This window comes from Carcharhinus amblyrhynchos, chromosome 16, assembly GCF_965287045.1.
Source record: "Carcharhinus amblyrhynchos chromosome 16, sCarAmb.v2.hapA, whole genome shotgun sequence".
Classification (NCBI taxonomy): Eukaryota; Metazoa; Chordata; class Chondrichthyes; order Carcharhiniformes; family Carcharhinidae; genus Carcharhinus; species Carcharhinus amblyrhynchos.
In genome coordinates this window covers 23,330,843-23,358,833 of record NC_137339.1, presented here as the reverse complement: position 1 = coordinate 23,358,833, position 27,991 = coordinate 23,330,843, and the positions used below count along the sequence as shown (strand labels likewise).

General features: G+C 40.8%; 1 protein-coding gene across 2 annotated transcripts in view; it reads right to left on the bottom strand.

Annotated features, from left to right (window-relative positions):
- Positions 1 to 2,314: 2,314 nt before the first annotated feature.
- Positions 2,315 to 27,991, bottom strand: part of LOC145353891 (transcription elongation factor A protein 1-like) — a 56,511-nt gene continuing 30,834 nt past the window's right edge. Inside the window, exons 6-10 of one of the 2 annotated variants that reach the window (XR_013888770.1) lie at positions 22,509 to 22,565; positions 20,086 to 20,240; positions 12,023 to 14,552; positions 11,852 to 11,923; positions 2,315 to 5,062 (exon numbers count right to left, since the gene is read on the bottom strand). Coding sequence is in view for 1 of the 2 variants with exons in the window: in XM_080204833.1 (XP_080060959.1) it covers positions 5,054 to 5,062; positions 11,852 to 11,923; positions 14,406 to 14,552; positions 20,086 to 20,240; positions 22,509 to 22,565 (440 nt within the window). In the remaining variant the exon portion in view is untranslated. The remainder of the gene's footprint in view (positions 5,063 to 11,851; positions 11,924 to 12,022; positions 14,553 to 20,085; positions 20,241 to 22,508; positions 22,566 to 27,991) is intronic. The other variant, XM_080204833.1, reaches the window with a different exon arrangement.

Genomic DNA, 27,991 nt, shown 5'->3' with positions numbered 1-27,991 from the left:
GCACAAAGACCTTGGTCAGTGTGGGAATAGTTGTCAAGTGTCCAGCGTTGGCCTGTGGATTGAAGCTGGTTGGGTTGCGGGATCTGTGGCGAGGAAGTATTTTTTAATGGTTGTGTGTTGGTTCCATTCCTGCTGTCACAGGGGCTCTGCTGTTATTCCTTGGCATGGTGATCTTAGCTAGAGGCTGGTGTGATGGGAGGCAAGCAGGTGGATTAGTATGCTCCTTATGTAGTGGCAAGCTTGGTTTGATGTAAACCTTTTCTAGGACATTTCTTGTTGCAATCTCACTCGGACAGTAATTGGCTGGACTGGATTTGCCCTGCTGTTTGTGGAGAGGACATTTTTGGGCAATTTTACACATTGCTGAACAGATGTCAGTGTTCTCACTACTAAAACAGCTTGGCTAGGGGTGTAGCTAGTTCTGAAGAGTTGTGATCTAGAACTAAAGCTGGAATGTTGTCTGCCCCAAATCTTTATTTGAATTGGCTGAAGATTGGCATCTGTGATGCTGGAGTCCTCAGGACACAGATTTAGATAATCCAATTGGCACTTCAGTATTGTCTTTTCCACTGATCTGCTTGGCTGCCCCATCACTGAGGATGGGGACATTATCCATTACCATTCATGACAGGATGTGGCATGTAATCCTATCTTGGAGCTTAACCAGATCAGCACCTCATTTTTAGCTATGCCTGGTCCTACCCTTTGAAGCGTGCAGGAGAGCATACAGAGAACCAGCTTTGATACCCAGTAATAGGAGAGTGAGAGGTATACCAGGCCGTGATATTATAGTCTGCAGTTAATGATCCGCAGCATATCATGATTCGAGTTGCTAGATCTCATTCAAAATTTATCCCAATTAGCAGTGGGTATCTTCAACGCAAAGGCAGCACTTCATCTCCACAAGGACCAGGCAATGCTCACTCCTATCAATACTAGAGCATCTTCAATGCAAATACAACACTTTTACAGATGCACTATAGAATGCATTCTTTCTGGTTGAATCACAACTTGGTAGAGTTCTTTCTCTGCCCAAGATTGCAAGAAACTACAAAAGAATGTGAATGTAGCCCAATCCATCATGCAAATCAGCCTGCCATCTGTTGATTCTGATAATATTTCCCACTGCCTTGGAAAAGCAACCAGCATAATTAAGGACCCCATGCACCCCAGACATTCTCTTCTACCTTCTTCCATCAGGAAAAAGATACAAAAGTCTGAGGACACATACCAATCGACTTAAGAACAGCTTTTCCCCTGCTGCCATCAGACTTCTAAATGGATCTACCTTGCATTAAGTTGATCTTTCTCTACACCCTAGCTATGACTGTAACACTACATTCTGCACTCTCTCCTTTCGTGCTCTGACTGCTATGCTTTGGCTGTATAGCATGCAAAAAGCAATATTTTTCACTACACTAATACATGACAATAATAAATCAAATCTCCACAAAGGACTAGACATTGCTCACTCAGACCAATACCATCATGGACAGATACATCAATGACAGGTCAAAATTGACCCAAGGATGGTATCAATTGAAAAGGGGCAGCATGTTGGCATTGCTCCCTCACAACACCAGGGACCAGCTTCAATTTCAGCCTTTGGGGACTGTGCAGTCAGCATGTTGTCCCTGTTTCTACATGGCTTTTGTCTGGATGTTTCCATTTCTACCCACTGTCCAAAGATGTGCAGGTTTGGTGGACTAGCTATGGTAAATGCAAAGCTACGAGTCTAGGACAGAGGGGAGGGCCTGGGCAGGATGCTCTTTCAGAGAGTAGGTGCAAACTCAATGGGTCAATTGGCCTCTTTCTGCATTTTAGGAATTCCATGGTTCTACAACAGTGAGGATTAGTGGTAAGCCAGAAGAATGGAATATTTCAGAAACTAGCAAAGGGTGACAAACAATAATAAAGGAAGCAGTTACAATGAAAGCCCATTAGCAAGAGATATATGAGCGTCAAAAGACAAAAATAACTCTCATCTGGAAACTGGTAGGTATCATTCTGGCGCAACAGCGCCAATACACTGCATTGCTTCACTCATGCTGTTCAATAGACCAGGTGGCTCAGGTGCCACCACACAAATGTTATAGATATTCATCTCTGGGAAGTCAGTATTATTTCTTGTATGTTGAGACTAACAGCTCAAATGGCTTCTTGCCACATTTGGGAACTCCTGATGCCCTCAGAAAAAACATCCTCACAAAGAACACAACCAACAGACAGCCAGCAAACCATTCCCATTGTCAAAGAGCCTCAAAAGAAGAGGTTGCATTTCATTGACGGTGTTGTAAAGTTGAAATAATCTTTATTCACAACAATTTAACAGAGAATTGTCATTTTGGGAAGATCAAGACGATACATAGTTTTCTGCCTTATCATGTCTCACACACAGCTTTAAATGTTTCATTAAAAAGATATGAATAATTGAAACTTCATTCAAAAAGGAATGCATCTACAGAGCAATTTGCTCTTAGTTACCTTCACATACACACCAAGTTTCATAATCCTAGGAGAGCATTCCAGGAGAACAGATTCACAGCTGGAGCAGGTGTTAAACGGTCAAACACCAAGCCACTTTAATCGCTATCTCAAAACAAATGTTTGTTTATCTGGCTGCTTTTACAAATAGGTTTTAAGATTACAATCCACAGATGTACTTGCCTTTAAATTTTAGCAAGAGCATTTCCAATTATCTGGTAACACCACCAAATCCATTCTACTGTTTTTTGTAAGTTTAGGGTATTTGCATAGGTTGGAGTCTGCTTGCAATCTCTCCCAAATTGTCATATGTTCATATTCCTGCATTTTTTTTCTTTCCATGGACACAATTTTAGGTGCATGATGAGTTGTTCATCTTTTGGAAACCACAAACCATTGGCCTTGCAACAGATTGGATATATAACAGTCTCAGCTTCTTGCTAGTAAGTTGTCTTCTCAGTATTAGGAACCTTTGGATAAATCCTCACAGATGCTAGTAGTCAGCATGGTCTTTGTTCGAAAGCACTAAGGGTCATCCAGACTTGAAGCGTTGGCTCTATTCTCTCCACACAGATGCTGTCAGATGTGCTGAGATTTTCCAGCAAGTTCTATTTCAGATTCCAGCATCTGCAGTTTTTTTTTATTATAATGGCCTTTGTTCATTAGTCTCCAAACCAGATTAGTTACTATCTTTTGTGGAATAGTAAAAATATTGGCACAAGTGGATTGCATGCAATCCCATATCAGAAAACTGCCAGTTATACTCTGGTGAGAATAGCTTTTTCAGTTAAAAGCAGAAACTTTGAACAGGATGAATAATAAAAAGTTGCTTCTACTGATTGCACGATCAGTAACAAATTGCTATAAAGATTTTCCTTTGGAAGATGGATGTTAGAAGAAATCTTTTTACACAAGGGGGCTCTCAGAACATGGAGTGCTTTACCACAAACTGACAACTGAAGGTCAGAATATTACTTAAAATGAAATTCAGTAAGTAGCTGAAAATATGAAAGAATACCAAGAAAGGGAAGTAAGTAGGGCCAGGTGAAAAGTTAGCACTGGTACAACCAGCCAAATCTTTTATGCTTTCATTTGTAATTTTATAAGATCTTTATGAATTTGAGGCAGCATCCTTGCTAATTAGGGTAGCAGTGGTTAGCACTGCTGCTTCATAGCACCAGAGACCCAAATTCAACTCTGGCCTTGGGTGACTCTGGAGTTTGCATGTTTTCCCCATGTCCATGTTGAGTTTCTTCTGGGTGCTCTGGTTTTCTCTAACAGTCCACAGGTTAGGTGGATTGGCCATGCTAAATGTGTGGAGTTATGGGGATGGGGCTTGGGTAAGATCCTCTTTTGGAGAATTAGTGCATAGTCAATGGGTAAAATGGCCTTGTTCTGCACTGCAGGGATTCTATGGGTTTTACGTATGTAACCAAATGGAATGCTTTCACAATCAGCTCTTAATCAAAGTAGCAAAGGATTCTTTTTCACCAAAGAGCACTCAGTTTGGCTTCCTCATGGAAGGACATCAGAGACACTAAGGTAGGAACTTGTATCATCCACCCCCCACCAATACAATCAACCTCTCTCAATGCACCAGTCTCATTAGTGCTCAGGAATGAAAGAATTCAGATTGTATCATATATATTTTAAAAATTTATAAATCTCAATCATCTGCAGACTTGAATATGGGATTGCATGCAACCATCAAGAGGTTGTGCAGATATTCTGTAGTAGAGATAATTCATTTCTATGCCACTTGATCTACTCTCCTGTTTGATCATTCCAAACTTTATAGATTGCAACAAAATCATTCAGTTGCAGTTTTTGGAATCAACAATTGTAATCGCCAAAGGAAACGTCTCAATAAAAAGGGAAGACTTGGACATATGAATTCAAAGTCAAAAGCCAAAAATACAGTTCTGACAGTAATGCCTTTTGCACAAGAATTAATTGCAAATATTTAATAATGTGATCAGTTCAGGCTTTGGAATACATGGAGGCAACCCATCATATATCAAATATTCTTGCTGAAAGATAGTTTTAATAATTATGGCATATGGAGAACTGAAGAAAATTAAACAGTTTCAACTACACTAAAGGCGACTGTGGCGACTACTGATTTTCTGAAACAAAATATTTTTTATTTAGAGGTTTTCACAACTTTAGTACGAAATGTAAAAAGAAACAAAATTTTACACAAATGGAAGCAACGGGTTGCTGTGCACAAGTATTACACTTTAATTAAAAATGATCTCAATATATTCAATCCATATTAGCAATAGCATTTTATTGTCGAAACCTAAATTATATAAAGAGGTCTTAAAATACATTGAAGTAAAATGTAACCTATCGTACCAGACAATGCATTAATTAATAGACTCTTAATTAGGATATGATTTTAGATTACCTCAACTGAGTTTTAGAGGAGAGTACTTGCAAAGATTATTTACTTTACAATAAGATGTGTAACAAAATGTGAGATTTAATATACATGATGATCCTTTATAATTTAGATACTTCATATTGGTCCAGCTGCATCTACGAACAGTGGTTGTCTGAGTATTTATTAACAGAACTGAAAAAAAAACAAGATCTTTGTTAGGTACTGCTTCGCACAATCAATAACTTTAATAAACTGATTACATGCAAAACCAGATTAACCTATTTAGGTTGATGTAGTCTTGTACACAATGCAGATTTCTTGTAACGTATCAGTTTAACTCTTCTCCATCATGCTTCACTAGACTTAAATTTATTCTACTGCACACTGTTTTTTTTGCTTAGCTGATCCTAACAATCAAACCTCCAGATCCAAATCCCACTTGGTCCCACTCAATGAAACAATCTCATATTTTGAATAATAAATGCTATGCCCTTCAGTGCTGTTTTCATTTCCAAGAGCTGGTTAAAAATAATGAAATGGAGTGCTCAAATAAACGAGTAAATATTCAGTCTGACTACTCACCTCTATTCTAAGTATTTGTCTCAATATAAAATCAGCCTTATTCAGAGATCCCCACGTTGACCTGAAAGCTGGCTTCCAGCTCTTTAATGCACTTATTTCAACTTTTCGTTGTGAATCAAATCCAGCTGCCACCAAAAGCAGGGTCTTCTGGTGTGGGGAAGTCAGAGTTGCAGGCCGGTGCATGGTATTAGACGGGAGTTCTGGTTCAAATGGAAGAGTAAAAAGTCTCACAACACCAGGTTTAAGTCCAACAGGTTTATTTGGTAGTAAATGCCACTAGCTTTCGGAACGCTGTTCCTCCATCAGGTGAGCGGAGAGTTCTGATCACAAACAGGGCATAAAAAGGCACATACAGTTCACAGAATACTGATTAGAATGTGAATCTTTACAGCTAATTTGCTATTCAAGTCTTAAAAGGTGCAGACAATGTGAGTGGAGATAGCATTAAGCATGGGTTAAAGAGATGTGTATTATCTCCACACAGGGAAGTAAGTGAGATGTTGCAAGTTCAGGCAAGTCACGGGGGTTACAGATACTGTGACATGAACCCAAGATCCCAAGATCCCAGTTAAGGCCATCCTCTTGTGTGCGGAACTTGACTAACAGTTTCTCCTCAGCGACTCTGCACTATTGTATGTCCTGAAAGCTGCCTTGCAGAATGTTTACCCAAAGATTAGAGGCCAAAAGTCCGTGACCGCTGAAGTGTTCGCCAACAGGAATTTTACAACTCATCCGCTTCATCCTGAACCACAATGTCTTCACCTTCAACAACCAGTTCTTCATCCAGATACACGGAACAGCCATGGGGACCAAACTCGCACCTCAATATGCCAACATCTTCATGCACAGGCTCAAACAAGACTTCTTCACCGCACAGGACCATCAACCACTGCTATACACTAGATACATCAATGACATTTTCTTCTTTTGGACTCATGGTGAACAATCACTGAAACAACTATATGATGACATCAACAAGGTCCATCCCACCATTAGACTCACCATTGACTATTCTCCGGAATCGGTTGCATTCTTGGACACACGCATCCCCATTAAGGACGGTCACCTCAGCACCTCACTGTACCACAAGCCCACAGATAACCTCACAATGCTCCACTTCTCCAGCTTCCACCCTAAACACATTAAAGAAGCCATCCTCTACGGACAAACCCTCTGTATACACAGGATCTGCTCAGATGAGGAGGATCGCAACAGACACCTCCAGATGCTGAAAGATGCCCTCATAAGAACAGGATATGGCGCTCGACTCATCGATCGACAGTTCCGACACCACAGCAAAAACTGTACCGACCTCCTCAGAAGACAAACATGGGACATGGTGGACAGAGAGCCCTTCTTTGTCCAGTACTTCCCCGGAGCGGAGAAGCTACGACATTTTTCCAGAGTCTTCATTGAAGATGAACATCTCGCCAGGGCCATCTCCATACTTCCACTTCTTGCCTTCAAACAATCGCACAACCTCAAACAGACCACTGTCTGCAGCAAACTATCCAGTCTTCAGGAGAACAGTGACCACAACATCACTCAACCCTGCCACAGCAACCTCTGCAAGACATGCCAGCTCATCAACATGGATGCCATCATCTCACGTGAGAACACTATTCACCTGGTACACGGCACATACTCTTGCAACTCGGCCAGTGTTGTCTACCTAATACACTGCAGGAAAGTACGCCCCAAGGCATGGTACATTGGGGAACCATGCAGATGCTATAACAATGGATGAATGAACACTGCTCAACAATCACAGGCAAGACTGTTCCCTTCCCGTTGGCGAACACTTCAGCGGTCATGGACATTTGGCCTCTAATCTTTCGGGTAAACGTTCTCCAAGGTGGCCTTCATGACATACGACAGCGCAGAGTCGCTGAGCAGAAATTGATAGCCAAGTTCCGCACACGAGGATGGCATCAACTGGGATCTTGGGTTCATGTCACATTATCTATAATCCCCATGACTTGCCTGAACTTACAACATCTCACTTACTGTCCTGTCTGGAGACAATACACATCTCTTTAATCTATGCTTAATGCTATCTCCACTCACATTGTCTGCACCTTTAAGACTTGAATAGCAGATTCAAGTCTCACAGTAAAGACTCGCATTCTAATCAGTATTCTATAAACTGTATGTGCCTTTATATGCCCTGTTTGTGATCAGAACTCTCCACTCACCTGACGAAGGAACGGCATTCCGAAAGCTAGTGGCATTTACTACCAAATAAACCTGTTGGACTTTAACCTGATGTTGTGAGACTTCTTACTGTGTTTATCCCAGTCCAACGTGGCATCTCCACATCAGATGGAAGAATATCAGCGAAATATCACTCAAGCATAGCATTAGAAATAATACTGATGCCAAACTTTTGCTTGTGACCTGACAGCCATTTTAAAAATACTTCTCACACTCTCTATCCTTCCCAGTGACAAAACCCAAAATCAGTTCTTATCACAATCACATTTCTATGGCTACATTCAAATTGCCAGTTTTCTCTGTTGCTTTTTGACCTGTCACTGGCCTCTTGCACTTCTAACTTCTAGCCAACACCAAAATGCGTCTCTCTCCCTGCGAGGTTGGGTGGATTAGCCATTCTAAATTGCCCCTTGGTGTCATGGGGATTAATGGGGTAAATACCTACAGAGATAGGGCGTGGGTGGGATTGTTGTTAGTGCAGATTTGATGGGCTGAATGGTCTCCTTCCGTGCTGTAGGAATTCTTTGATTCATTCCTGCTTTCCCCACAGGCCTTAGCACTTTTTGTCATTCATTGCTAAATGGCCAACAGCCTTACCAAGAACCCTAGCTGATCATACAATTAAAAATAAATCCTACGACATGATCTCAGCCTGCATCACTGTGCTAGCCACTGCTAGCCCACAGTTACAAAGGAAACTGTTCAGTTCTAATCCCACCACACTGCTGCCCACTGTACTCTCCCCACACTACTACACCTCAAATCTGTCCCCGAACTCCAAAATGATTTCAGTCCTCAACATTAATCTATCAATTTTGTAAACATTCAAATAATATTCCCCAAATTTAAAGTAAAGCTGCAATGACTTCTTTCTTCACCAAGTGCACATTTAACAAACTTCAAGCCTCCAATATTTATGACAATATAGGGAGTTTGTAGAGAAAGTGGGGAAGCCAGGAACACTGAAAACATATTGAATTTAACGATGAGAGCTGACCATAACACTTATGAACACTTTGTTTCTGATTTCAGTCCAGCAGCCAGCTAAACCAGCTGGCAAGTGAGAAAGCCAAAGATAGGGTGTGGGGAACCTTGGAGATGGGGTTATTGATCACAGGTGAGAATAATAGGGATTGAATTTGCCAACAAGGCGGTAGGTCATGATCAGCAGCAGATGGAGCAGAAGATTCCCAAGTACCTTCCTGAGCCTGCAGTTCTCAGTCCTTATCAACTACACGGCATATCTAAAATCAGGCTCCTAAACACATGGCGTTCTGCTTGTCGAGGGTGGGACACTGACAACGCAAAATCCATCTTTGTGAAAATGGTTACAAGTGCTACATTGGTGGGGATACAATCATGGTTTTAAAATTTTTTCTCTGTGCCCCCACTCCTCTTCCATCCATTGTGGGAGAATTAAAAAGGGGGCAAAAGCTGTGAAAATTGTACAACCCATCTGCATCCTAACATTCAAGTTCCATAATTTAAACTATTCATAAAGATGTCACAGCCAAGAATGGGAGCATCCAATATTTGGCATTCAGGGTTGAATCTCTTCCCCATCCTCCCACTGCTTTTTGGTCCTCACCCCAGTTCTTATCTGGCTGACTGTGTGAAATCGCTGCCCAAATTTACATGGCAGCATGAGCTACAGCCACAAAACTCACAGCTCAATGTCCAAATATTGATGAAGCCTGAATTAGGCTTTGAATATCTCCTCAGCCCTCTCAAATTCCACATTGGGTTGATATCATACCCAACCCCAACACATCCCCCACCCCAGCACAACTAGTGAAGCTGGAATATTAGAGGCATCTCAACAGACCCTGGTGCAAAGCCCACTAACTTTATTTCCTGGATGTTATAACCTTAAAAGGACAACATTGACACTTCAGCAGCAATAATAACTTGTATTTATATAGTGTCTTTCAACATAAAACATTCCAAGATATTTCTTGGGATCACTGTAAAACAAACCTCAAACTACATAAAGATATCTGAGGTCAGTTGGCCAAAGTGGTAGTTTTTAAGGTGTGTCTTAAGAGGAGAAAGATGCAATCAAGGGGAAGGGAGATATTCCAGAGCTCAACGCCCAGACAACTGGAGGCACAGCAATCAATGATGGAGCAGTTTGAGAAGCAGAGATATCTTGGAGGGTTGTAGGGTTCTAGAATATTCTAAAGATAGGAAGGTTCAAAGCCACAAAAGGATTTGAAAACAAGGAGGACCAAAATGTTGCTTGTCCAGGAGCTGATGTAAGCACAGGATTAACAGGTGACTGGAACTTGTTGAGAATTACGATATGGACAGCAGAGTTTTGGATACCCTCAAGTTTATGGAGGTTAGAATGTGGGAGATCAGCAAGGAACATGTTGGAATAGTTAGATCTAGAGGTAACAAAGGCATGAATAAGGGCTTCAGCAGTAAGTGAATGGAGATAGGGATGAAATCAGGCAACGTTATGGAGTTGGAAATGGCCATTTTAGAGATGGCACAAATAGATCAGAAGCTCATCTCAGAATCAAATGTGACACCAATAGTATGAACAGACTGACTTCGTCTCAGGCTGTCGTCAGAGAGATGGATGGCATTAGTAGCTAGGGGGCAAAGTTTGGAACAGGATTGAGAACAATGGCCCGAGTCTTTCGAATATTTAATCGGAGGAAATGTCTGCTCTTCTAGACCTGGATGTCTGATAAGCAATCTGACAATTTAGCAACAATGGGCATGGTGAAGTAGAGCTGGAAATTGTCAATATACATGTGAAACTGATGCTGTGCCTTTGGGTTACATAACTGAGGAGAAGTGTGTAGATGAGAAATTGGACAGGGACAGCGATCAGTCCTTTGGGGCAGGATCATATATACATATATAGCTCAGCCTTAATTGCCGAATATCTTCACTGTATATTACATTCCATACTTCGTGAGAAACACTATGGGAAGGTTTGTTTCATTTTTCGTAATGTTGTAAGCAGTCCACATCCAAAACATTTTCTAAATCTAAGAATATCGCTCATTAATAAGAGTCACCAAACAACACAAATGGTATGAGAACATTGTTTGGGGTCACCTTGATCTGAACCGAAAGTAGCATAAATGGCTTTACACTTGCAAAATATGCCAACATCATCTTCCATACTTTCTTTGAAAATTCTGGGGGTGATTTTCAGATCGAGCTGAGCCAGGCTGACCCTGGAAAACAGCTTGCTGGCCCAAAGATCGGCTCTGTGCTCAGTGCCAAACAGTTTGAGATTGCCCCGGTCCCTTTCTAATGGCACAAGCCAGATTGTGCCCTTATTAGTATATTTAAAGTAGCATCTAAATATGCTTAGCCTGTTCGACACCAGATTCTCCCAGCTCCAGAGATCTTCTGATCTCCGTGAGACTGGCGAGAATCACTACAGGTGTTGACCAGTGGAGACCAGGTGCAATAGCCACGCCACAAGGCTGAGGCCATTGAAGCTCCAGGATGGTCAGAGATATGGCCAAATATTGTTCATTAGGCAGCACCCACCTGGTACCTAGGGGTCAGTGTTAATGGGGGCCATGAAGGGGGATCCATCTGCAGGGCCCCAATGCCACTGACCCGTGTTAGCGAGACGATGGGCAAACATGCTGCTGATGATAGGAAAGATCCAGATATATGTAGGGGGGATGCAGTGGGTCTCCCAACACACCAAGAGATTGTGGTGCCCTTGCAAAACTGCACCTGATACCTCTGCAGCCGGGCTTACCAGGGTATTTGGTTGTCCTCTTTCTCCCTCTCCACCACCCCATCTCATTTCTCACCTCTTGATAACAGCAGCATTTGTTTAAGGTACAAAACCATGGGGCATCATCAGACCTCTGGTACCCATCCAAATAACTTAATCTTCAGCTTGAAGAGTAACTGTGTGCCAGCAGCTACTCCGCTCAGAAGGACAACAAAACTCTATGTAGTCAGCACTTACTAAATGTGTGCTTTCCTTGGATAGCAGGCATTTTCAGTGAACTTTTTAGCTCGCGATTCTAAAATCAATTTTAGTGTCCAGCCAGCTGAGATCAGCTAATTCAGTGAATATAGTCTTTGAGTCCTTCTCAGTATGGTGTAATAGGTGTAAATCAATTACTCATAGGGCCCTAATAAAATGTTAATTACTGTACCACATAGTTTACAAAATTACTTGACAACATGAAAACATACCTTCCATCTGTTACCACACTCATTGCAAAAGACAAATGTTGTCATGGGCTCATCAGCACTCCGTGTTTGAACCTGGAGAAAGATGAGAGATGGTTACATCGTAAAATGGTCTACTGGGCAACACTTCAATTCTTGTAAGCTGTAATACTCAACAATCAAGTCAGTTGTTACTTGCTAAAGGTGTGAATTGCAATCCCTGCATGTTACTTCTACATCATTGGAAAGAAAACATAAAAGCAATGCTCTGTTGGGACCTTGCCTTCTTCACAGCAAGGCCTGCCCTACATAGACAAGAACGAACTGAAAGAGAGAATACATGTTGAAACGTATCAAAGAATGGCAGCTTATTTATGGGGTGTTATCTACAAAAGCCAACTGAGAATAAACTAGTAAATCTACCACTGCTTCTCCATAAAAACATTTCAATATGTTTGTTTCTTCTTTAAATATTTTAATAGTAAGATATTGGTTTTGTTTAAGATATTGATTAGAACGTATTTAAAATAAATTACAAACTAAATAAAGCATGGCTCACGTGATCGGTCAAGGATTTACTAAGTGTCATTGTTTAGTCTCCATTGTCCAAATTGTATTTACTCACGCTGGTCTTAACATTCTTTCATGTTGAGTGCCATGCTGAAGTTTTGGTTACAACTGAAACAATATTAGGGCATAATTACCTTTGATATGTATGGAATTGGATCAGTAAGTTTTCAATTGTGTAACAGGTATAGAAAACTGTAAAAAAAATACATATTCGAATATACTGGACATCAATGCCACCACTCCTGTTATTACAGTTACATACTCACTTGATTCATTCAGTCGGGAAGGTATTTTTGTGTTGATTTAGTGATCCCAGCTAAAAATCACTGGAACCACTATATAAGTCTTACCCTGAGTAATGACGCAAAGCCAGCTTGAGGATCTTGTTTAAATGTACTTCTGGAAAGCTTGGCGCTTGCACAGGATATACAAGGAAGCAGGCCGCAAAGAGCACTGGAAGCTCACTGTCCACAAAGACTTATTGCTCAAAATTAAAGGCAAGCAGCTAAATTTAAATACATAACTACATCCACAAGGATAAAGTGTTGACAGGTTCAGACTTTTCAAAGGCATGGTGCAAGAAATGCAGAATACGGCCAAAATGGTGGTTGACAAGAAAGTACAAGAAGACTGGACGAATGTCAGAGCAAAGTCACTGATGAATCCATTCGATGGCTGGCAAAATGAATGTGCTGCAGAAAGAGGCAGCTCTGGTTTTTTGATATTCCGCCAGGACAACAACTCACCTGCTGGCAGCTAGCACCCCATCTCAGTACTAGCAACAGTATCTGGGATGCACGAGACGAGGAAATGCTTAGTGTCTTCCTGGAAACTAACTCTATTACTAACACATGAACACAACTCCAAGGCTGCAGTTTTGTTACAATCTTCTCTTTCATGTGCTATCTGAACTTTGACCCCCAGGTTCAGTGACCCCATAAAGTACAATGTGTACTAATGCAGAAGTTTACTACTGCAGTTACCCTATTATCATGACACTTAGCAAAGATAAACCAATCAAACATACTGTATAACAGATAAATGACCCGAAACTTCAAGCCACATCTATGTTAAGTCCTTACAGAACTCTAGAATTCTCTCAGTTGCCTCAGTAAAGCACAAAGTGAAACACATAGTTGAAAGCTTTGTCATAGCTTCCAATGGCTTCATGTTTATAATGCAGTGCATGGTCATTAACACCTAGGCTGAACATATGACAACTATCACTAACGCACCTTACTTAGGAAATACATCAGTGCAGTGCCACTAGATAGTTGAACTACATTATTCAAGAAATGCAATGGAATTGTTGGCTTTGATGAACAACAATAGATGACATTGGTCATCTATTCAATCTTTGTCAATACTTAATATTGTAGTGCTGACCGAATGCAACAGTCCACATCCTTGCTGAACTCGTTATTTCTTACACTGCAAGTTGACTGAAGGTATATATGAAACAGTAATAATGCACTGCCTGCTGATTCAATGAGGCAAGCTAAGGCAATTGTTGAAGGTATTTAGTCAGCAGGTCAGGAGCCTGTTTATCCTTTGATTTCCTTCATCATGCGCTCTCTCAAATGTGAAATAACGCATGAAAATGTTTCAACAAGCTAAACAAAATGTCAAATTGTTGGTGGGGGAATAATACAAAATGTAGCTAACAAAGAAAATTGCTTGACAAAAAAAAACTCTGCTAAAAGACAATGCAAAAACTTACAGAAGTAAACTAACTTTCTTCATCAAGTTTCAGTTAGTTCTGATATAAACGAACAATACGAAGGGAGAAGGCAAACTTAGCAAAGAGACCACAAAATTGTTTGCGTTACCAAAATTATTAAATCAAAAGGTGCCAATTAAGTTTGTGTGCTATTATAGCTCACAAAAAAACAGTAGTTGTCCGAAATAAATTGGTTTCAGTTCTACTCTGCCGATTTAATAGTCCCTCTGTGCAACTTCTGCAACAGGACTAACTAATTGATCTTCATTATGCCAACATTACTCTTACCTGTGTATATGTACAGTTCTTCTTCTTGCATTTCCCACAAGTGAACAGCGCAGTTTCAGTGCCACCAGTCTTGGCCATTTGGTGTTCCCTGATGGCTTCATTTGTTAAGGCCTTCCGAATCTCTCTCAGTTCATCACTTGCCATTTCCTTTAGTTTTATTGAAAAAAATCATCAGAAGATGAAATATATTGCATAAAAACCTTTGACCCCAGGTTACATGGATTTCAAATATCTCAAAAGACGACTCAAATTGAGTTTTCTTTTAAAACATTCTTCCAATATAAAAGCTCATATCAGAATTCTCCCAAAAAAATTCTGAGTGTCGAATTCGCATGAAAATGGAGTTAATTCACGCTGTTTTTTTTTAAGTGGTAATTCAGAGAAGAATCTCCCACACTTGTGCACTGCAGAGGCCACCAGCGTGAATATCATTAAATTTCAGGAGGTGGGGTCTATTCCCACTGGAGGCGCTGAAATCAACGCACTGAGCAGACTACTGCGCATGCGGCGATTTATCAATGCTGAGATCGGCACACGCGCAGTGGGCCCACACTGCCGGTCTCCTGACTGCTGACAAGCCCCGCGATCCCTGCAATGCCAGCTCTCCGCCACTCCCACGTCCCAATCGCTGGCCCCCCGACCTGACCACACACGCCCCAACCCGTGATCTACAGTTTCCCCTCCCCGCCTGACAGTAACCCACCCCACCCGCATGCAGGGCAGAAGCCCCCCCCCCCCCCCCCGCCCCAGCTCACCTCAATTACTGGCCTCCCTCCCAATCCCTATGCAGAGCGACAGCAGGATTCCTCCACCCAACACCCCCTAGACCCTGCCCAATGGGGAGAGTGCCAAGATGCCCCCCAGGCAGTGCCAGGGTCACAGGCTGGCACTGCCAGAGTGCCAATGCCCAGGCATCAAACCCCACTGTCCAACCCTCTGGGGCCCCAAATTACTCCCCCTTCATTCCAGAGGGGTTAAGTTGCTAGTTCCCCTTTAATGGGGAGCTATAGTGTAATCTCCACTGGAGTGAGACTTGCTGGCAGACCCAGAGACTTCAGTCCCAGCCCCGCTAATCGTATTTAAATTGTATTACAATGACCACGTAAACGGTCTTTGTGCCTCCCTGCCGATTTCCAGCATGGAGCAGATGCCACCAGAAATCCGGAACTGGGAGACGGAAGCGGGCACGAATACTCGCGTGAACCTCATGAATCGGCCAACATGAGAATCTCCTGGATGGGAGAATTGTGGCCTTTACATCCCTCCAATAGACAAGACACCAAAATGTGCTTTTGTTAAAATTCCTGGTAAAAACGTCTTAATTTCACTGCCGATTTTCTGCCCTGCTGAGACCTACCAATTCAGGTGTCTGTTCATACTAAGAAGAATGTTGGTTAAAAGCACATCAAGGAGCAATTCTGTGTGGTTCAGCTTCCAGCCGATCCAAGAACTGCAACTATTGTCCATCTCCTGCTGTTAATGATCAAGAAATGCTTCCCTTCAATACTGCTAGGTAATTGCCATTTCATACATGAGCACGCACTGTAAACTGGCCAGCACATATATAACTTTAAAACAGCTGCCAAGTTACACTATTCCAAAATAATTAACAGGTTTTCAGGCTCATCGCATTTCAGATGTGAGATGACCCAGTACATTTTATCCATTTTGATAAGGTTGTAAAAGCCAGGGTGATGATGATCAGAGATAAGTCATTTTGAAGGGAGATATGCTGCTAGTACAACTGGCTGAATAAATGGAGATTTAACCTGCAGCTTTGAGATGCAGAAAGGGAGGAAAATGAATTTCTGGTCAGATTTTCACAAGATGTGATCAGTATACAAATTGTATCATCAAATCCTAGCAAGATCCAAACCGCTTAAAGATTTCAATACTTTTAACCATCCCCCCCAACTCAATGTGAGCTCACTGAAATTAAATTTACATATTAGTATAGAACAAGAAACACTTTTCCAAACTGTATCCCCTTCTATTCTAATTCCCACATGAAATTTACCAAAATGAAAACAAATTCCTGTAAAGAATTCCACTGTCTTGGAAGAGCAGGGATATAATTTAACCTTTCTATACCTATTCAAGATAAATTAAATCTTAATTATATTTCTACTTCACCTTAATCACACGGCAGCCACCTTTTAAACCACAATGAGGTCAGGGATGCAAAATTCAAAATGGTGTCACCTCCAACATGCGTAGTGGGATCACTATATCTTTTGATTGTCACAGCCGATTTTCGAAGGAAAAACACATAGAAGAATTGAAATATTGGTTAAGTATTTAGTGTATTGCAAATTTCTTGCAGCAAGTGTTTTCAATCCCAAATCATCCTTTATGTATGTCATTTCCCGTTTAGATGTGACAGCCATCTAGATCCATAATTTAGAACGCAATGGTTAGATTCATCCTAGTTGGCAATAATGAAGTAATCAGGACCCCCCCACACCCCCCGGCCCCACGACCCTGTCCAAAGGGCAAAGTTCCAATGCCCAGGCATGGGGCAGGACCCTACAGTCACTCTGTAATCAGGATCAGTGGGGAAGGGGGGAGTCCCATGATCGGGGTGGGCTGAGAGGTTGTGATACAGGGGTCATAAGGCTAGCCAGCAATCAGGAGGTCACCAGACAGGGACTACTGCGCATGTGCCGATTTCAGCGCTGACAAATTGACACATGTGCAGTGATCTGCTCAGTGCTACGCTGCTGGTCTCCTGGATGGAAAGAGGCTCTGCCCATTTTTCTTTAGTGATATACACACTAGTGATCTCTGCAGTACACAGAGTGTGGGAGATTCTTTGCTGAAAAAAAAAAGCGCAAATTACTCTAGCTTACACGCGAATTTAACACTTCGAATTTTTCTGGGAGAATTCTGGCCGACATCAGAAATAACTCCAAAATGTTTGTTTCGGGTACAGGACAGAACCATATGAAAATGGTGGTTTTTGCTCCAACTACTTCCTCCACCTTGACACTAACTGCCTCACATTCAGCACCTGAAAAAAGGGTATGACAAATATTGCTTGCATGTGGCAATGGATTAATCTGCAAACAAATATAGCTTGCAAGGAGCGAACAGGCTAAATAGTTGGAATATGGACAAATTCAACACTTCAAATCACATCTAAGGAACAAGCAGCATGGTGAACTATAATAAAAGTGATGTGATAACACAAAAGGGCACAAAATAGGGAAACTCAGTAGGAACTAAAAATATAGAAAACAAGGTAGAGAGGGTGGACTGTAATACATGGAACAGATTCAGGATGGGAGCATTGAAGTCTCATTCTTAATGAGAAAAATAATTTTTGCGCACATTTTGGGGGCGGGGGGGAAAACAAGGAAGTTTATTTAACTGTAATTGCAAATAAAGTACAAAAAAAAAGGAAAGGACTTGAATTTATAATTCATCCCAAAGGGCTTTACAGCCTGTAACATGTTTTGCAGCATGGATAATTGTTGTAAAATGAGGAAACGTAGCAGCCAATTAGCGGACAATAACGTTCCAAAGCAGCAAGGAGATACATGCCCAGCTAAGTGTAGCGAGGGATAAATATTGGCTGGGACAATTGGGAGATCTCCCTCTCAACCTTTCTGAATAGCGTCGTGGGATCTTCTACGTCAACTCTGAGGGGGAAAACAGGACTTCTGTTTTACGTCTCATTTAAAAAATGGTATCTCCAACAGTAGTCATGATGTGGATGTGCCGGCATTGGACTGGGGTAAACACAGTAAAAAGTCTGACAACACCAGGTTTTAGTCCAACCGATTTATTTGATAGTAAACTCACAAGGTTGAGGGGACTCCCTCTTCGTCAGGTGAATGGAGAGTTCTGGCCTCGGACAGAGCATATAAAGCACAGACAGTTTAGAGATTACTGATCAGAATGCGAATCTTTACACCTAACCTGCTGTTCGAGTCCTAAAGTGGCTGACAATGTGTGTGGAAGGAGCACTGATCCCAGGTTAAAGAGATGTGTATTGTCTCCACGGAGTAAAGATTCGCATTCTGATCAGTAATCTCTAAACTGTCTGTGCTTTATATGCTCTGTCCGAGGCCAGAACTCTCCATTCACCTGACGAAGAGGGAGTCCCCTCGAAAGCTTGTGAGTTTACTATCAAATAAATCGGTTGGACTAAAACCTGGTGTTGTCAGACTTTTTACTGTATCTCCAACAGCACAGTCCTTCCGCAATGCTGCATTGTAAGCTTGCAGTTGTGCTCAAAAACTTGGAGTGGAGGGCTTAGTGACTTAGACTCGGGTGTAGACCATTCAGCCCTTCAAACCTGCTCCACTGTTCAATAAGATCACGGCTGATCTGATGGCCGACTTAGTTCTACTTTCCTGTCCGCACCCCATAACGCACAGGAACTCAACTATTTTACTATCAAAAATATTTCAGATGACACCAAGTTATTATGAATATCTAATAATGTAGGCTGTGATCTCTGTGGATTTGGATGCCTGACAAGTTACATCTAAAAACTTTTCAATGGTGTAATACATAATCACCAATATTGTTCTTTGTTTAAGAATGGTTTAGGAGAGTTTAATTATGCATGTTTATCCAATGACAAAGTATTTAAAAAAAACTCCAATTTGTAAAAGGTCTATCCCATTCTAGTAAATTTAGCTACATAAAAGGCAACACTACATGTCAATATGAAAACATTAGAAGGTATTTTAGTACATCATTTATAATGTGACAGCAAATTTTATTGGCAGACGATTCACAGAGGATTAAATTCTAATTCATCTGGTTTCCACAAATTAGTTGAATGGCATCTTTTATTATCTGATATTTGATGATTAGAAAAGCAAATTCATTAAAAATGTCTTTGACTATATTATGGTTCATGAACTGTCAACTCTTTCAATATCTTCTATAATAAGAAAAACTGTTTGGTATTTTCAGTAAAACTTATATTGGTAGTTGTTTTTGCATTATTATAAGGAATGGGCCTAATTTTTTTTTGCCTGTTGGGCATATGCATTCAGTGGGCCCCGAATTGGATGCGAATGCTCTTCTGTCCATGACTGGCTCCAGAGCGCAATTTCACACTGGCTAGCCAATTAACAAAAAGACTGAGCACTGCCTGCTAGGTTGGCACCAAGTCAGGAGACGATGCAGGCGATCATTTCCTACGAGCTCCCTGAAGGCTAACAGCTGCCACAGGGAGCTGCAGTGTTGATCCAATTACATTTGCACAAACCAAATGCTGTAAACTCTCTCTTTATAACATAAATTCGAGCTTTTATTACTTTGCATTACTTTGATTCAACTGGCAGTATAACTCAAAACACCTCAAAATGCAAAAATTTATTTTATTTCATCCTGCTTTGGATAGGGAATGGTGAAAACCGAGAACGCTGCCTGGCCCATGCAACAAGTGTAAAAGTGCATGGCTAATGTAAAATTACAGATAATTACACATTCAATAGGCTTCGTTGCTCTTTCAAATATTGGCGGGTGCACTTCAACTGTCATGCATGCCCACCAACCAAAAATATTGCACGAGGACACCATGACATCAGGACACATATCCGATGTCTTCTCACACAATTTCACTTGAGTTCAGGTTGAGTGCACACCCCCTAAAGCTCCATAAAATACTGGGTATGATCTTAATGGGAAAGAAAACATTACAGTAATATCACTGCCTTACCTCAGCAGTCATTCTTGCAATCTGTTCTGCTGAAATATTTCCACAAAGAACATTCTTCCTCAAGTTGGGGTTCTTTGTATCTTTTAGGTTAGCTATCCTGCTTCTCACTCGGTTTTTATATTTCATATCTGTATTGCCCATCTCTTGGAATACAAGTACCAATTAAATTAAGGAGTCATAGCCAAAGTCCAGACGCGACAACTATTGAATGAATATATTCATTTTAATTTAACTTGACAGCAAACATGTCAAATTCCAAAGAACATTGGCCCATGATGGAATCAGTCACAGAAACCATTAAATCTCAGTTTATTCAATTTTTTTTGGCTTACTAGATAACCCACGTGTGACAATTCTTTCTGCTCTCTTTGCAGCTATCCCTTTATGAGATCCTCCGGTGTTAACAAAGTTAATGTTTTCAGAGGGGATAAAAGCTAGAAATCAGTATTTCTCCAAATAAAAAGATTTATAATATCTGTGGGCCAAATCTTTGCATTCAACATATTTCCTGTAAATTTCTAATGTTACATTACCATTCTCATCTACAACACTCACCTCTAACTTTGCAAAGGTGAACATAAAAGGCTGTTTTTCTACTATTGATCTTGAATTTGCATAGCAATCAAATTAAAGGATCTGATCTATAATCCTTACATTTGCAGACGAGAGACTACTATCAACAGTCTGTTAGGAGTTTCTATAGTGTATGGGCTGGAGTTCACATGTCTATGCTGGATGCTTTCTCGAAAGCGTGCCATTAAAATAGATTAGGTGGTCAGTCCACCACCTTCCTGCGCATCTTTATAACAGGCTAGGTGGGCAAGCTGCTCCCTGCCAAATGTAAATAGATCAGGGTCATAGAACATAGAACATAGAACACTACAGCACAAACAGGCCCTTCGGCCCACAAGTTGCGCCGACCACATCACCTACCAACCTACAGACCTATCTATAACCCTCAATCTCATTAAACCCCATATACTCATCCAGAAGTCTTTTAAAAGACCCCAGCGAGTTCACCTCCACCACCACTGACGGCAGCCGATTCCATTCACTCACCACCCTCTGAGTGAAAAACTTACCCCTAACATCACTTCTGAACCTCCCTCCCCGCACCTTAAATCTGTGTCCTCTCGTAGCGACCATTTCAAACCGGGGAAATAGCCTCTGAGAGTCCACCCTATCTATTCCTCTCAACATTTTGTAAACTTCTATCAGGTCGCCTCTCAACCTTCGTCTCTCCAGGGAAAAGAGTCCCAGCTCCCTCAACCTAACTTCATAAGGCATGCCTCCCAGTCCAGGCAACATCCTTGTAAATAATTGTCATATAATTTTGTTACAAACTTACTAATTTAATAAACAAACAAAACAAAGAACAACCCAGCACGGGAAACAGGCCCTTCGGCCCAACGAGCCCGGGCCGCCACATCCTCCTACACCTACCCTGCCCTGTGTGTATGCGAGTGGAACCCCTAACTTAGCCAGATAATAGTACAATTGGCGTGGGCAGTCAGACAGGACATTTTAAAGGCCTACCTGAACAAAGGTGGGAAGTGGGGAGGGTGGTCCTAATTTTGAAGATGTAGGTGGGGGTGCCCTGCTCTCATCAGGAGTATCCGTACCACCAGGATGTCACCTCGTCACTTACTTCTGGCTCCCATATCCTTCTCTGCCTAGACTGGTATCCTTCTTAGCCCTATAATTACAGGACTTACCTGTCCGGACAGCCATATTCCTCTTCATCCTTCTTCCTGAAGTCCCAACCGTACTCACTACTTGAGCTCTGATGCCGCCAACCAGTAACAATTGTTGGCAGTTCCCAAGAGTGGGACTTCCTCCCAAGCGAGAGGCTGATCAGTATATTATGACTGCCTGATGGGCAGCACAGAGTCATTTCTGGTTAAACTTTACATCCAGGGTCATCCCCTGCAAAATGCAGCCCTATAGCTCTGTTGAATGAACACATTATCGCTGCTAAAGAAACGAAAATCTCTCATCATTAGTTTTAACACAAATTTCCGTTAGGTATATAATTTTATATTTGTGTTTATTAAGAGGAGCAAAACTAGCACTGGGAATGGAGAAATGTTACACTTTGAACTCCCAATATTAACTCCCAAGGTCAAGTACACAATGGCAATACAGAAAAGCCCTCTCTTGTACTTTAACAAAGTAATTTAGTCATCACTTCAAAAAACAAATTCACTTCATCGCTCCACTTCCTACACCAGTGACCTTACTAGTTTGTTGAATGAGATTGTGTATGTATTTCAACTCATGCTGAATTATGGCGAATTCGGAACTGTGATTCCATGGTAGCTACAGAAAGAACAGAGTGTTATCCTACATCACTGAAACATCTAGCAAATGATTGGGCAGTTTATGAACATCTGTACAGAAGCTATACGTATAAAAAAGGATATTTTCTTCAATTTGCGCTGCCAAATGGTCACAATCGGTTCCTATTGCAACATAATCATCTGCAATCAAGATGCAATTAAAGTCAGAGGGAACGTCTGGATTTGTCCTGTTCAGCAGTAAATACAGAATCAAGCAGTACAAGCAAGACAAATTAGTAATTTCAAATGGTCCTGCATCCAGATTAGATAATATGCTCACGTTGAGAGAAGATACCGGCTTATTTCATGCTCAGTAATCCTCTCAGTTAACATCTCTAACCAAAATATTCTTAAAAATGATATAACTGCTTTTTAATACTAGACTATTTCACTACAATAATACACTTTGTTGTTGCAAGCCATATTGCTAATAGGAGTATTGATTCAGAATATCTGTTTTCAATTCAATTCGTGTTCCAGTCTTTCTGGGAAGCAGTGGGGCCTAGTTAAAATTTCCAGCAGCTAACAAAGATTTCATGGCCTTGGAAAGGAATTTGCATATATGATTCTCAAAGCTCTATCAACAAATTATATAAATGACATTATTTCAGATTTTTAGCATCTGCAGTATTTTGCCTTTGCTTCCCAAAGTGGAATATTTTAATATTAAATCCCCTTTCAATATATTTTCAATTTCAGTTTCAAATATTTCAAAATTTGTAAAATACTGGTTTCCATCAAAATTCCGTTAACAGTATTTTTACATACAAATCATTTTGCTAGAATGCAGAACTACTAATAATAAATACATTTTGCTTTCTTCCAAATTCAAATAGAATAATTGCTTTTTTGGGGTTCTAACCTGTTATATTATCTGCACCAAGTAAAACAATTGTAATGTTATGTTCAGAACAAAAACTTCTATTTGTTCTTTTCCTCTACTTTATGCTAACTTCAATTGGAAGGGGATGTACAATGCTAGGTTTACAGAATTTCCCAACAATATGAAAGAAAACAATATCAAAAGAACGGCTTTCAGCTTGTATCTCTGTATTCAGATACAAGGAATGTAAAGGTATTCTCACAAACATATTGTCACTGAAACGCAATGCAGATGGAGAAGGTAGTCAAGATGACATATAGCATGCTTGCCTTCATTGGCCAGAGCACTGAGTTTAAAAATTGGCAAGTCATATTGCAGTTTTATAGAACCTAAGTTAGGCTGCCCATGGAATACAGTATTCAATTCTGCTCTCCACACTACCAAAAGGATGAGGACGCTGTGGAGAGGATATAAAAAACATTTACCAGGATGTTGCCTGGTATGGAGGGCATCAGTTATGAGGAGAGGTTGGAGAAACTTGGTTTGTTCTCACTGGAACGACGGAGGTTGAGGAGCGACCTGATAGAAGTCTACAAGATTATGAGGGGCATGAACAGAGTGGATAGTCAGAAGCGTTTTCCCAGGGTGGAAGAGTCAATTACTAGGTGGCATAGCTTTAGGGTGTAAGGGGCAAGGTTTAAAGGAGATGTACGAGGCAAGTTTTTTTTAAACACAGAGGGCAATGGGTACCTGGAACTCATTGCTGGGGAAGTAGTGGAAGCAGATACAATAGTGACTTTTAAGGGCATCTTGACAAATACATGAATAGGATGGAAATAGAGGGATATAGTCCCCGGAGGGGTAGGGGCTTTTAGTTCAGTCGGGCAGCATGGTCAGTGCACGCTTGGCGGACCAAAGGTCCTGTTCCTGTGCTGTAATTTTCTTTGTTTAGTAACTGAAACTTCATTTTCCTGGTTTCTATCGAACATTGCAGTAATCTATAAATAACTGGTACTTAATGGTTTCGAGAGCCTACGTAAACATCAGATCCCAGGGTGGAACCCGGCTTGATACAGTCTAACTTTTGATAAAAGAAGAGTGTCCAGATTTAAAGGAAAACAAAGAATATTGAATCCAGTTTATCAGATGCATTAGACGAGAGAATTCCTTTGATACACACCTTCCAGTACAGGAATAGTCAAGTCTTTAACATGAATGAGAGGTTAGAAGCAGTAGAGGCAAGGTGAAGTTGGGAGCAAGAAGAATGTGATGGAATGTGATGGAAAAAAAAACAGATCAGAACTTCTGCTCAGGCTCAAATAAAATGCTGAGGTTGTGAGCATTCCATAGCCAGGGGTGCAGGAAAATGAAACTGGTGGCTAGGGAATAGACTGAAGGATCAGCCTTCTCAATGTTTAATGGGAGAAAACTGCAGCTTATCAAGGATTTGATACTGGACAAATTGCTTGACAACAGGGAAGTAGTGGAGGAGCTCTAAAAGGTGTTGAGGGGTTACAGCTGGATGCCATCATCATACTTGTGGACATGATACCATTTTTTGGATGAGATCAAGCAACTTGCAGACGACGCATTGGAGGGAGTCATGAATAGAATGTTGGGATATTTCAGCGGTAACAACTGTGGGACAAACAGAGAAGTGATTGTAGAAGATTCTTTGGCTATAAATGGATAGGTAAGAAGGGAACCAGGCAAGGACAGTTCCTTTCAGCTGAACAACCCGGGAGAATGATTGGAGAAGGAACATTCTGGTCAACTATGTCAGTAACTCATTAAACATTTCTGGATCTGACATTGTCTTATCCACAGCTGCAATAAGTTATGAGTTAGTTGTGTTTTTGTACAGGTTGAAATCTATTACAGTACCATCTCTGGGAATCAAAACAGAAATGAGAAATGAAAATCAAGAAGTTACATAAGCTGGGAACTGTTGAGGCAACAGTGCAGTTCTGGTCATCACACTACCAGGAAGCTTTGCAGAGAGTGCAAACAATGACTGTCCATTGATAATTCAATTGATTACCCTACTTGATGACAACACTGTTACTGGCTGCCTAGAGGTCTCTTTGACTTAACGCTAGATTCAAATTAACAGCAGGAAAGATGAAATCCACATGACATAAATCACTTGATCTTTGTAGGAAGCTTTAAGATTAGCAGCAAGAGCCTTCGCTCCATCACTGACCACAAATCTGGGCCATTAACTTGTTTGTTCTGTACTCAGATTCTGCCTGCCTGACCTGTTGTGCTATTTTAAAAAATAATCAATTTTGTTTGAGAATACAGCGCCATTTTGTGGAGAAACTAAGGATAGCAGGCATTGCAGCGTTATCCATTTGACTCAATATACTGAGAATATTAGCATTATTAACTCAAGAATCTGTAAGTTATACATACACATTACCCAACATATTGCAGGTTACTAACCCTCAGCCTAACTGCTATCCCAATTCATGGGGCTTAAAGGGTAAGAGCCCAGGAAACATGAAAAGTGGAACCAGAACAAATAGACTGAATGTGTTTAAGATTTGATACTGGGAAAGGAGATAATTACAGCAGTGATGGAAATCCATGGAAAACCTGGCTTACTTTAAACATCTCTTACATTAAGAAAGCAACTATTCTGGAGTGGGCCCTGCACAAAATCTGTTTAATTCATTTGTTTTAGCTAATCTCAAGATATCTAAAAAACCTTGCACCTGCACACACTTACACTTTTGGCACTTTTTTCCTCCCAAATTTCTTCCACTAATTTCTCATGCCCACATTTAACATCTTCACCTGTACAGACTGGTCACATTGATAGCATGGACCGAGTTCTGCCCATATCCATTTTCAAAATGTTGAATTTTCCCCAATTGCTTTTTTTAAGCCTTATAAATTTTATAGATTTATTGAACATATATCTTGATATTTTACATTCCTATCCTTCTCATTGTTTTATCCGGTGAAAAGTATAGAAGTCACCACTCTTCCTTCCATTCTACGTTCACTGAGTGCCCTCTCATTTCCCCCTGCTCCCCAAAACTATGCCAAACTCATACCCTCACTTTCCCAGATCAACTTAACAACTAATTCACAGCTACTTCTGGGCCATTATTTACTCCAAATGTGGAGTCTTGACACCATCCATTGCTCAAAGCCATTATCCTTTAATACTGGCCTGCTGGCTGAAAATAAAATGGCAACTACGGTCAAGAAGTCCATTCTAGCCTGTTCTTCAACTCGGTGGTCAATTTGTGTGTCTGCGCATCCAATGTTCAGAGTTCTGGTTCTCACTGATCAATTCTCAGGACACACAATGCAAATACATATGTATTAGCCAATCCAGCCTCTCTACAGGCTATGATATGGAAGTTCCTGATAGGGTGATGGAAACATTCAGTAGATGCTTCCAAAAAATACTGGCTAAACACTTGAAAAGAATGAAGAATTGGAGACAAACTGGACTTCCCTTCAAAAAGGGCCATTACAGACTTGATGAATCTCCCTTTGTGCTGTACTATTAATTTTGGTAGGAATAACAGCAAAATGGACTATTATTTAAACGGTAAAAGATTGCAGAATGCTGCTGTGCAGAAGAACCTGGGTGTCCTTGTGTAGGAATCGCAAGGAGTTGGCTTGCAGATGCAGCAAGTAAGTAGGAAGGCAAATGGAATTTTGTACTTCATTGCTAGAGATATGGAGCTTAAAAACAGCTAGGTTATGTTGCAGCTGTGTAAGGTGTGGTGAGGCAACACCTGGAACACCGTACAGTTTTGGTCTCCTTACTGGAGAAAGAATATATTGGCATTGGAAGGGGTGCAGAGGAGATTGACAAGGTTGATTGCGGAGTTGAGGAAAGGCTGATTAGACTGAGGCTATACTCATTGGAATTCAGAAGAATGAGGGGAGATCTTATAGAAACATAAGATTATAAAAGGGAATAGATAATATAGAAGCAGGGAAGTTGTTTCCACTGGCGGGCGAAACTAGAACTAGGGGCCATAGCCTCAAAATAAGTGGAAGCAGATTTAGGATTGTGTTGAGGAGGAACTTCTTCACACAAAGGGCTGTGAATCTGTGGAATTCCCTGCCCAGTGAAGCAGTTGAGTCCACCTCATTGAATGTTTTTAAAGCAAGGATACATAAATTCCTGAACAGTAAAGGAATTAAGGGTTATGGTGAACGGGTGGGTAAGTGGAGCTGAGTCTACAAAAAGATTAGCCGTGATCTTATTGAATGGTGGAGCAGGCTCAAAGGGGCCAGATGGCCAACTCCTGCTCCTAGTTCTTGAGTTCTTATTCAATATCAACACAATTTCGAAAATCCAACACTCAGGTAAAATATGCTTATTGATGTAACTCTGGAAGTATTAAAATGAAATGGAATAACAACATAATATTTATTCTCTTATACTTTGTAAATAAGCGAAAGTAGGGGAACATTTCTAGGCAATAGTGATGTCATAGTAACTATAATATAGTTTGCTTTGATGAAAACAAAATTAATAGTTTGAAGAGAAACTGATTTTGTGAGCTGAGAACAGAATTTGGTAAATAAACAGCGCATCTCTATTGGCAAATAACAATGCAAAAGAGAAATATTTAAAACGGGGTGTTCGGAGTGCAGGGAAAGTATATTTCACTGAAATGAAAGAGGAAACAAATCTCAAGTAGGCCTCGGTGGGTGAATAAAAATATAAAGGATTAACTGAGGGTTCGGAAGAGACATATATCAAGTACAT